The sequence below is a fragment of the Leguminivora glycinivorella genome, chromosome 19 (assembly GCF_023078275.1).
Source record: "Leguminivora glycinivorella isolate SPB_JAAS2020 chromosome 19, LegGlyc_1.1, whole genome shotgun sequence".
Lineage (NCBI taxonomy): Eukaryota > Metazoa > Arthropoda > Insecta > Lepidoptera > Tortricidae > Leguminivora > Leguminivora glycinivorella.
Genome location: NC_062989.1, coordinates 15504056 through 15516923, shown reverse-complemented (window position 1 = coordinate 15516923; position 12868 = coordinate 15504056). Strand labels below are relative to the sequence as shown.

Genomic DNA, 12868 nt, shown 5'->3' with positions numbered 1-12868 from the left:
TAATATTCGATAGTCGTTTCAGCGAACGGTCTCATAGCGAAGAGTCTCGACCACCATCTTAAGAGACTCTCGCTAGGTGGCTGGATCAAGGGCCAGGTGCAGAAGGCGGTGATCTTGGACACAGCGCGGATAGTTCGACGGTTCCTCTCTCTGCAGCCCTAACCACCGGCAACTTGGGCCCTGCCCCGCTGCTGGCGGCACCCTAGGTTAGGTTTTTTTATGTTTATATGTTTTTATATTGTTTTGTAAGTGTTTTTTTATTTTACTTTTATACTCATATTGTAAAAAACCTAGCATAAGAGAAAAGATAAATAAAGGAAATAATCAAGTAATCAAGTAATTTATTTGCTTTCATGTAGTACATTGGGTCTTATACAGTAAAAGTTTCATACATGAGCCCCGTAAGGGCATGGCAATTCTTAAAAGTAACTTATACTAACTTAAACTAAAATTTTTGTTTTACACTAGGTAACCACTATAATGCTTATTATTATCTATTATAGTTGATCATTTAAGTATTCTTTCACAGAGTAGTATGTTTTAGTTACTAGTAGTTTTTTTAATTTATTTACAAATATATTAAATTTTACTTCTTTTTAAATATCTTCAGGTAATTTATTGTACAGTTTTATTGACATTTTTAAAGGGCCAGACGAGTGTAGTTTTAATCGAGAGGGTGGTGCCATTAACCGTGAGTTATGTCTAGATGGGTGTGAGGAGGGTATATCTCCTCGTTTTGTGTAAAATTCCATGTATTCATGGACAAATTTGCATGTTTCTAGTATGTAGATGCAGGGTAGGGTGAGTAATTCGTGTTCTAGGAAGTAAGGCTTGCAACTATCGGGCTCTTCAATATTTACTATAATGCGAATGAGTTTTTTTTGCTTAATGAAAAGAGAGGGAGCATCGGTACTATTTCCCCATAAGGATATTCCATAGCATAGCCAGGCGTAACCATATGCATAATATGTTGAAAGTGCAGTTTTCATGTCAGTAGTTCTTTTAATTTCGCCTAGTGCATAAGTAAATTTTGATAATTTGGTTTTTATGTTATTTATGTGTGCTTTCCAGGATATATTTTTATCTATGGTGATTCCGAGTAATGAAAATGAGTCCATGACTTCTAGTTCAATGGAGTTGTATATGCAATTTATTTCTAATGGTTCTTTTTGATGGGGGTAGAAGGTCATTAGTTTTGTTTTTTGGTAATTTATTTCTAGGTGGTGATCATGCATCCAGCTTTCTACGTTAGTAAGTGTGTTATTTATTTTTTCATTTATGTCTGTGGTGCATTGACCCGTTGTCAGTATTGAGATATCGTCGGCAAATAATATAGATTTATCTTGTATAATTTTTGGGAGGTCGTTTATGTAACAAAGAAATAGGAGGCAGCCAATAACACTACCTTGCGGTATAGAGGAGATGATAGGTTGGGTTTCGGACTTTACTTTTTGTATTTCCCCCGTTTTGTAGTCGTAATGATCGAGCTCAACATGTTGGTTCCTATTAGTTAAGTATGACTTAACCCATTCATGAGCTGCTCCCCGGACTCCGATTCCGTATAGCTTATTTAATAGAATTGGGTATTGGACTTTGTCGTAAGCTTTAGTCATGTCTAGTAGTATGCCGATAGCATATTGTTTTGAGTCTAATATGTCGAGGATAGCTTGTACGTACTTGAACACCGCTAAAGTTGTAGAGCGTTTTTTTCGGAAGCCGTTTTGTGACTCGTTAAATATTTTATACTTTTCACAGAATGCATATATCCGGTTGCACATAGATTTTTCGAATATTTTCGATGCTGTAGAAAGTAGGGCTATCGGGCGGTAGTTATTCGGATCCGTTTTTGAGTTTTTTTTATGGATCGGTTTTACTATGGCTGTTTTTAATAAGTCGGGGAAAGTACCTTCCATAAATGATTGATTTATTAAGTAACACAGTGGCAAAGTTAGCTCGTTCGCACATTGCCGTATTAAAGACGGCGGGAGATCGTCTATTCCACAACTGTTTTTGTTTTTTAAGTTTTTTATAATCGTATGTACTTCTTGATAGTTAACCGGGGCGAGAAACATCGTATTCTCAGTGGGTTGGAGTACAGGTCGCCCCTTTCTTTGTTCTGTGTTATCAGAGGATTTCCCAATTGATACAAAAAAGTCATTAAAAAATTCAGCAACTTGTTTTTAGAATAAGAGCCCACGACCAAAATTTTTGTCTCATAGCAATACAGCCAAAACCGCATCAAATCGATAGATACGATTATCCTGAACTCGAAAATACCAATATCAGACATTTTCCGCGTAGCGTTTGATCTGACCGAATTTTCAAAATTGTCAAAGAATTTTACCGAACTGCATCATAGCAATATGTCTGATTTGCAGACTGTAGTTGAATGATAGTTCTGAGATACCGGAAACATATTTTTCAGACGTTAGTGGTGTAGCGCAAACCCGTAAAATCACTTAAAAAAATTAAAAATGAGACAAAAAAAAAGTCTCATAGCAATACGTCTGAAAATCTTTTTTATTAGTAAATTTTGGTTATTTGATGCGAACAAAACAATTTTCAGACGGAAATGTGAACGCATTAAATTTTGAGACCGTTTTGAAAATGTTAACAAATTTTACCGATCGGTATCATAGCAATATGTCTGAAAATTGTTGGACGTGATAAAATAAGTTGTCCACATGTGCAAAAAATTTATATCAGACAAATTAAGTGTAGCACCTTCTCTATCAGACAACTTTTCGATACTCAGATATCATTTAAAAATCGTATTGAGGCATCTTGAATTCTCTGTTACAAACCAATGAATACGTTGCGACTCTGAATTTATTAGATGATAATTAACAAAGAATTTACCCGAAACCGTAACATTGAAGTTGAAGGACTGAAATAAATCGCACAAAAGGAAACTGGGATGAAGTTGAAAAAAAAAACGGTTTATTCAAAGTTACAAAATATTCTCGTATTCAATCGCTGTCGGATTCGGAATCGTCGTCTTCGAAATCACTATCGATGTCGCTCGGGAGATCTTCAACGTCCTCTTCTGTAAAATAAACATCGTTAGTAAAAATCACGAACTTATTTATGAAATTAACAGCAAAAGCCATGTAAACTGTACCTGTTGTGGATGATGATTTGTCGTCCAAAATAACGTTGCTCAACTCAGGTAGTTGGTTGCCAGAGAACCACGAAAACTGAAATCGTCCCTCGTCTTCATACCATCCATGGGAGTATATGCTACACTTAAAGTGTCTGAAAACAGGTTTTTGGTAATCATGGCAGCAATACGAAAAGTTAAAAAAAAATTATCCGTATTGCTATGATACAGGTCGGCTAAATTTGTTGACATTTTCAAAAATGCGCTCAGGCTATGTGCTACGCGCAAAATGTCTGAAAACAAACTTTTTCGTAATACAATTATAAAATCTATGTACATTTTCACTATCAGACGTATTGCTATAATACCGACTGCCCTTTTTTTTTGACACAGCAGAAATGGCCTCCCACGCAGTTGCTACACTTTCGACCGTTACTACACACCTAGTCGGGTTCAGTTCAGAATCATACAATCTAACGATTTTATAGGGTTTTTGCCGTATTGCTATGAGACATGGTTTTGGTCGTGGGCTCTAGTACTATTTGGATCGCTGGTTATCTTATCATTTATTTGTAGACTTAAGTTTTGGGGTTCTTTTTTCTGTTTTTTATTTGTTTTTTCATTAATTATGTTCCACATTGTCCTAACCATATTATTTGATTTTTTTATTCTGTGTATGTATTGAATTTTTTTGGATGTTATTATTGCTTTTTTTAATATTTTATCGTAAAGTTTATAGTGTTTTTTCAATATGAGGTTATTTGTTTTTTTACGAGTATTTTTAACAATCTTTTATTCTGACATGATAGTTTTATTCCAACTGTTAACCAGTGCTTCGCGTTCCTTCGTTTAAGTTTAATTTTAGTTTTTGGGATATGTTCGTTTAATACTTTTTGAATTAATTCATTAAATGCTGCATAGTTTTCGTTAATATTTTTATTTGTAGTGATTATTTCTGTCCAGTTAATTGAGGTTAAAGCCTGTTTAAATTGATTAATGTTTGAAATGTTAAATAGCCTTTTTTCTGTTGTCCAAACTTGGTTTTGTTTCGTTATTTTTTCCTTCATGTGTATATGTATGATTGTGCCAAGGTGATCGGAGAAGCCAAATTCTTCTACAGTAGTATAATTATCTTTATTGTTAAAGTTTGTGAAAATGAGATCCAAACAAGTAGAAGCGGATTGTGTTATTCGTGTGGGTTCTTGAATGTGTTGGATAAATTTGTATTCGTACATGAGGTCTAAGAAATTACATGTTAGTGAGTCTTTTTTTAAAATGTTTATGTTGAAGTCCCCTCCTATTATTACATTATTCTTAGCGTATTTTAAATTAATATATTTTAATATTTGTTTTAGTCTATAAAAGAATGTGTTTTCTTCTTTTTTGTTCCAGTACATGGTTACAAGTAAGGTTTGGTAATCAGGAAGTTCGGTCGCGCATACTTCTAAGACATATTCAATCGACATACTAGATAAGTCAGTCTTCTCGATATGTTTTATATGTTCTTGCAACAGAATAAGGACGCCACCTCCGGTTCTTTCTTCTCGGCAATACGAAGCCGCTATTTTGTAGTCGCTGAATTGAAGTAAATCTAGTTTATTTGTTCAGAGCCAGGATTCAGAGATGCATATAGCTTGGAATATTCTCTTCTGATGTATAAATTCCTCTAAGATATCTTGCTTATTATACACACTCTGCATGTTTTGAAATAGGATGTTGAACATTAGATGTTTATTCTCGAAATGTGTTATTGATGATAATAATCAACTAGTATTCCCGGCTTCGCCACCAGTGGGCTTGATCGCTTTTTCTTTAGTGTATGGTATCTATTTCAGTTTATAATTTATATATAGTAGTGTTACTACTAAAAAAAACAAATCAAAAAAATATTTACTTAATAAAATAATGTGATTTGTTCCCTACGTCGATAGATGGCAGCACCATCTCTCTCGCTATATCATAATCCTGCAAAAGGATTCATATAGGAGGTGCAGCACACATTGCTCGCCCTTAGAGTTGGTCAAAGGCGCCTAGCCTTCAGAGATAACATACACTAGAGAAATTTCGACGGGTACCTCGGCGGTCGGGGTGGTGTAATGGTTTGAGCACGTCAGCCGCGATAGCTGGAGACCCGGGTTCGTTTCCCGGCTTCGCCACCAGTGGGCTTGATCGCTTTTTCTTTAGTGTATGGTGTCTATTTCAGTTTATAACTAAAACGGAGTTGGGCGGGGCATGTTGCTAGGCAGAGTGATGGTAGGTGAACTAAAATGTTAACAGAATGGTGGCCGCCTAAAGATGTAAAGCGCTTGGCATCCGTTGGCTCGATGGGTGGATGACATCCGGAAAATTGCGGGTCACAACTGGATACCGGGAGAAATGGCGTACTAGAAGAGAGGCCTAAGCACTGGGCGATAAAAGGCTGATTTGATATCGCGTCTTGTAAGACTGAGGTCTGGTAGACCTAGCTTATAGACTTATATTACTTTCCATGGCATCTCGGACCGGGAATCGAAGCTTGGTCTTCGGTGAAGGCACGGCCACAGACAGAGTGACATGGTACCTCCCTCCTGGTGGGAACCTGGTGCGTTGCGCTTCGTCCAACTCTGATATAGCGCCTTGTAGGACTGCGGTCTGACTGACCTAGCTTATAGACTTATAGTCTAGTGTTACCTTCCTTGGCAGCCACAGACAGAGTGACATGGACCCTCCTCCCAGTAGGAATCTGTTATAGCGTTCGATTTTGATATAGCGCCTTGTAAGACTGAGATATGGTACACCTAGCTTATTCATACTAATATGATAAACTAGCTTTTACCCGCGGCTTCGCCCGCGTAATAAAAGTATTCTTATTCAAACGTTTACAAAAAATAAGATTTTCATTTGGATCCGTAGGTTTCTATGGAGGTGAATTTTGGAAAATCCTTTCTTAGCGCTCCTCTACACTACATAAGGAACCTACGTGCCAAATTTAAAATCTCTAGGACCAGTGGTTTCGGCTGTGCTTTGATATGTCCGTCAGTCAATATATTTTTTTGATATTTAAACCCTTTTGCACCACAACAGAGGAGATGATATTTCACTTCCGCCTCATTAGATTTTTAAAACGTTGTATTTATCGTGATCAGCGACCCGATAAACCATAAAAACGATACCCATATTGATTTTTTTACTTTATCACCCCCTTTTCACCCTTTTAGGGGTTAAATTTTCAAAAAACCTGAAACACGTATTCAATCATATGTCTTAAGGAATCTTCCTGTGAAGTTTCGAATAAAATAGTCAAACTAATCTTGTTTCCCTATACAAACTTTGAACCCCCATTCGACCCCCTTAGGAGGTGAATTTTGGAAAATCCTTTCTTAGTGCTCCTCTACACTATATAAGGAACCTACGTGCCAAATTTGAAATCTCTAGGACCAGCGGTTTCGGCTGTGCGTTGATATGTCAGTCAGTCAGTCAGTCAGTCAGTCAGTCAGCTTCTTCTTTTATATATTTAGATGAGAAAGTGTGTGTGTCTGCTTGTTTGTTCGTCTTTGACGGCAAAACGGAGCGACGAATTGACGTGACTTTTTAGGTGGAGATAGTTGAAGGGATAGAGAGTGACATAGGCTACTTTTTGTCTCTTTCTACCCCTCAACCCCCACTTCCCTGAAATGAAGAAGAATACAAGATTATAAGAGTAATGTTACCTTCCATAGCCTCCCTGGCTGGGAATCGAAGCTTGGTCTTCGGCGAAGGCACGGCCAAAGACAGAGTGACATGGTACCCCCCTCCTGGTGGGAACCTAGTGCGTCGCGCCTCATCCGATTCGGAAAAAGCGGCTTGCAGAACTGAGGTCTGGTAGACCCAGTTTTTGAGGGCTTCGACGACGGTTGGGCCCGCTGTAACAAAAATACATTGAATTTAGAGTGAAAGTTGATGTTGTCTGTATTTGAGGAACAAATATACAATTAAACTGAAATAAATGTCATATAGAAAGAAAAAGTGACCAAGGCCTCCAACTCACTCACTCACTTTGTCTTTGTATATGACATTTATTTAGTTTAGAGTTAAATAGTAGTGTGTCTACTAAAAAATACAAATTAAATTATTTTCTAAGAGGATAAATTAATTTGTTCTAATAAATATACAATTATACAGACAGGTATAAGGATGGCCAAAAGCGTCACTTGAAGAGTTGTGACATAGAGCCCTCTCAATGGGAGCATTTGGTAGCACAACGACCAGAATGTGTGTCGTTTAACTTCAAACTCGGGTAAATCCATTCTGCTTTAAGGTTGATTATGTATAAAAATATGTATAATCTGAAAAGGGATTATAAAGAATATTGAAAAGCCCTTGGAAAAGGCTGCACAGAGTGTAAGGAAAGCTGGCAGACTATAATGAGACCTAAATCGCTGAGTCGCTTATAGAATCAGAAAATTGTGCTCAGAAACAATCAAACGTTGAATCTTCTAGAATCACGGTGACGTCCTCCGATACTCAGGTTGTTATTAAGTCTAAAAAAAACATTTACTTGTTCAAGAAACAACAATCAGAAGTGACGACGTTTCTTATATGAACAAGAAAAAGAAAGATACTCCTGAAATTGACGAATTATACAGGGTGATTCATGAGTCGTGAGCAGGAGTGAACAGGGTACTGGGGAGGGTCACACTGAGCAACTTTCATAATGGGGCAACACTAAATATATTTTTTTCCTTAACTATGACTTAATTGATAGTTAATCATCAATTAAGTCATAATTAGAACGTAATTGATAATTAGCTATCAATTAAGTACTTATCAATTAAGTCATAGTTAAGAAAAATAATCACAATTCAGTGTTGCCCCATTATGAAAGTTGCTCAGTGTGACCTGTGTGACCCTCCCCAGTACCCTGTTCACTCCTGCTCACGACTCATGAATCACCCTGTATTATAATCTGAAAAAAAATCAACCTTATAGCAAAATGGATTTACCCGAGCTTGAAGTTAAGCGACACATGTGACGTGTCACGATTCAGAGTGTAACGATCTTCGGGCGCATGCGCGGGGAAACATTGAGAACGGGTCGAAGTGGTGGCCATGACTGAGCTCGGATGTTTTTAGAACTAAATGTTTTGTTGTTGTTGTTGTAGTCCTAAGGCACCCCAGAGGTGCAAAGGGCCTTTACAAGCTCGCGCCACGCCTTCCTATCTTCAGCGACCCTCGTGGCCTCGCTCCAGCTCAAACCAGCCGCTCGTAGCTCATTTTCAACGGACCGCTTCCATGTGTGGACAGGGCGCCCGGGGCCACGGCTTGCATTTTGCGGTTTCCAGTCGAAAGCAATGCTCGCGTTATTTCTTTCCCCTAATGTTTTGTTACTTTGACTGTAAATGGAAGTGTAGTTATAGTTAGGCATATATTACGAAACTTCGAGGTATTAGTACTAAACCAGAAAGGTTTTATAATGTTGACGCTAGGCGCTATATTTTTTCTATTTGATGCTAGAAAGAAACACTTTAACCTCGTAATAAGGTCCACCATAGTTAGATTCCCATTCTGAATTTGAACCCTGTTCTATAAATAAATTGCTAAGATTTTCGTTTGTTTCAAAAAGCACTGTAACAAAGGAAATTCTACTTCATTTGGTTCATGAAAGGTTCAGATTCGTTTGCAACAACTATGTACATTGTAATGTACATTGGGCCTTACGAGGTTAAAGCTAGAAAAAGATGGAAATACCTTTGTAACCTCTGAAGAACATGACCCGTTCTGAACTTTGCCACACTTCTTGGAACAGTGGCGTCCTAAGTACGACATATAACGTGTTAGGTTTGTTCCCACTGACTCTCGTTGCTACCCCTTCTATTGTATGCTAAAAGAGACGTTTTAAAGCTAAAAAGAGATAACAATACCTTTAGAATACCTGAAGAACATGACACGCTTAGTACTGAGCCACACTTGTTGGAACAGTGGCGTCCTCTGTACGACATATAACGTGTTAGGTTTATTCCCACTGACTCTCGTTGCTACCTCTTCGTTTGTATGCTAAAAAGAGACGTTTTAAAGCTAGAAAGAGATAACAATACCTGTAGAATCCCTGAAGAACATGACACGCTCGGTACTGAGCCACACTTGTTGGAACAGTGGCGTCCTCTGTACGATATACAGCGTGTTAGGTTTGTTCACATCGACGTTTGCCGTTATCTCTTCTATCGCTTCTGGGTCATCTGCTACAGATTCTAGCGTGTTGCGAAGAGAGTCAGAGAGAATGGTTTTGGTGACTTTGATTTTTAGGGTAGCTGGAAAATGAAAACAGTTTGTTATATAGAGGACTAGCTTTTGCCCGAGGCTTCGCTCGCGTTAGAAAGAGACAAAAAGTAGCCTATCACTCTCTATCCCTTCAACTATCTCCACTTAAAAAATCACGTCAATTCGTCCCTCCGTTTTGCCGTGAAGGACGGACAAACAAACAGACACACACACTTTCCCATTTATAATATTACATACATACATACATACAATCACGCCTGTATCCCATATAGGGGTAGGCAGAACACATGAAACTACTAAAGTTTCAGTGCCACTCTTGGCAAATAAGGGGTTGAAAGAAAACGAAACTGTGACATTGCAGTGACAGGTTGCCAGCCTCTCGTATTTATAATATTAGTATGGAAGTATGGATACATAGGGATTTATGGTTTCTGAGGTAATACTAGAAATACATAGCACAGTTTTTAGAATACATATACATATACAAGGTGAAATAGAAAGGACCAGTCAAACTCTTGACACACCTCGGACACTGGCGATCAAATATGTATATGAAAGAAGCGAAGCGCGTTCCTAGCACACATTCTAAGCTCGTGTACGTGAACGCGTACCATGCTTGTGTGAGTGAGATATGACGGGTCGACTGTGCGCGTTTTTGACAGGCGGTAACCGAGAGCGGGTGGGCGGCACTTTCAGCGGGGAGCGGGAGTGGTCATACCGTACGATAGTACTCTTTATTATACTGTGCTTTTAAGATCATAAATATCATAATTAACAACTTTTATTGCGGGAACATGCTGAAATCGCAAAAAAAATTGGCGGTTCCATACATTCCGACTGACGTGATGCCACTCATTTCTACGGAACAGCCAAAATTATTTTTACGATATCAGCATTGGTACCATAAAAGTTGTTAATTATGACCTCAAAAGACACTAGGCAAGGTATGGCTGGTCCATTTTTGATCCCTGAATTGTATTGCCTAATTCCTTTTTTTTATATTAATTTCTCATGCAAAACTTTACTTCTGAAGTGTTAATGTTTTTTTTACACATAAACCGCTAATTTATATATTTCAATCAATCAATCAAAATATTTATTCGCAATAAACTTAAAACTACACAATATGCAAAAAAAAACAGTATTACTAAAACTACAAACGTACAAAGGATTGATAAGTTTATCACGAAATGGTCCCGTCTCAGCATAATGCTGACCCGGAGGTCGTATTTGGAATTAGCTAACTAAAAACACACTTACGCGAATCCTCAAAAGACTTCTCAATGAGTCCAGCGATTTCTGATGCCGTGGCGTCATCATTCGCCATCACCGTCACCTCGGTAGCGACCGTGTGAGACCGCGAATCGAAAGCTGCGATCTTGCCATACGGAAGAGATACCCTGAAAACGAAAAAAAAAAAAAAGATTTCTGTAAATGTTATTGACAATATGATTTAAGGCAGCGTCCACACTCATGAGACGCATGTCTTGCGGCGCGGAACGGACGTCTCCGCCACGCCGCCTGAATGTAATTCAAAAAACGTCTCCTCAGTACATTTTGTATAGGAAGGACGTCGACTTTAATCTGTCAATTAGGACACCACAGACTAAACTATAAGTGCTCAAAAATAGAACTTCATAGAAGTTCTATACTAATTTGCGATACCTGGCAAATTTTTCTGCATCTGAAACACATTTTTTTATCTATCGCGTTATCGACCAATCAGAGACGGTTATTACAAACAATTGGTTGCCAGGTAATTCGATGTTGATACAACGGTGAACGACGCTATTAACATTAATTTTGACTTGAATAATGATATTTTTCGTCCATTGATGATGAAGATGATGACTCATAGAAAAAGTATTGTATACAATAGTGATATAATTAAGCTTTTCATTCTCGTACCGTACTACTCAGCAAGCTTCGTGACCTAAACATATTGGTACTCGACTGAAAAGCTCTGAATTATATCACGATTGTATAAAATACTATTGTAAACTGTCACTCATTTAACATGTGTAGCCAGACTGTAAGTGTTAATATAAGGAATAATCTAAATATATAAAAGAAGAAGCTGACTGACTGACTGACTGACTGACTGACTGACTGACTGACTGACATATCAACGCACAGCCGAAACCGCTGGTCCTAGAGATTTCAAATTTGGCACGTAGGTTCCTTATACAGTGTAGAGGAGCACTAAGAAAGGATTTTCCAAAATTCACCTCCTAAGGGGGTCAAAGGGGGGTTCAAAGTTTGTATGGGGAAACAAGATTAGTTTGACTATTTTATTCGAAACTTCACAGGAAGATTCCTTAAGACATATGACTGAATACGTGTTTCAGGTTTTTTGAAAATTTAACCCCTAAAAGGGTGAAAAGGGGGTGATAAAGTCAAAAAATCAATATGGGTATCGTTTTTATGGTTTATCGGGTCGCTGATCACGATAAATACAACGTTTTTAAAATCTAACGAGGCGGAAGTGAAATACCTTCTCCCCTGTTTTGGTGCAATGGGGTTTAAATATCAAAAAAATATATAAAAGAAGATATTGACTGACTGACTGACATATCAACGCACAGCCGAAACCGCTGGTCCTAGAGATGTCAAATTTGGCACGTAGGTTCTTTATATAGTGTAGATGAGCACTAAGAAAGAATTTTTCAAAATTCGCCTTCTAAGGGGGTCAAATGGGGGTTCAAAGTTTGTATGGGGAAACAATGTTAGTTTCACTGTTTTATTCGAAACTTCACAGGAGGGATCCTAAAAACATATGACTAAAGACGTGTTTCAGGTTTTTTGAAAATTTAACCCCTAAATGGGTGAAAAGGGGGTGAGTCAAAAAACAATATGGGTATCGTTTTTATGATTAATCGGGTCGCTGATCACGATAAATACAACGCTTTTAAAATCTAACGAGGTGGAAGTGAAATACCTTCTCCCCTGTTATAGTGCCATGGGGTTTAAATATCAAAAAATATATAAAAGAAGAAACTGTCTGACTGACTAACTGACATATCAACACACAGCCGAAACCGCTGGTCCTAGAGATTTCAAATTTGGCACATAGGTTCCTTATATATAGTGTAGATGACTTCTCAGAAAGGATTTTTCAAAATTCGCCTCCTAAGGGGGTCAAATGGGGGTTCAAAGTTTGTATGGGGAAACAATGTTAGTTTCACTGTTTTATTCGAAACTTCACAAGAGGATTCCTAAAGACATATGACTAAATACATGTTTCAGGTTTTTTTTGAAAATTTTACTCCTAAAGGGGTGCAAAGGGGGTAAAGTCAAAAACACAATATGGGTATCGTTTTTATGGTTTATCGGGTCGCTGATCACGATAAATACAACGATTTTAAAATCTAATGAGGTGGAAAAGAAATTTTCCCCCCTGTTGTTGTGAAACGGGATTAAAATATCTAAAATAGCCATAAGTATAGGTTTACTTTTTATCTTTACTTCTGGTTCAACAGATTTCAAATTGACACGGAAGTTCCTTAGAGGAGCACTAAGAAAGGATTTTTCA

At 37.8% G+C, this 12868-nt stretch overlaps 1 protein-coding gene across 2 annotated transcripts in view; it reads right to left on the bottom strand.

Annotated features, from left to right (window-relative positions):
• LOC125236361 (GPI transamidase component PIG-S) overlaps positions 1-12868 on the bottom strand; it is a 101628-nt gene that overhangs the window by 16774 nt on the left and 71986 nt on the right. For both annotated transcript variants that reach the window (XM_048143140.1, XM_048143141.1), the window contains exons 3-5: positions 10597-10736; positions 9153-9365; positions 6790-6981 (exon numbers count right to left, since the gene is read on the bottom strand). In XM_048143140.1, the coding sequence (XP_047999097.1) occupies positions 6790-6981; positions 9153-9365; positions 10597-10736 (545 nt within the window). The remainder of the gene's footprint in view (positions 1-6789; positions 6982-9152; positions 9366-10596; positions 10737-12868) is intronic.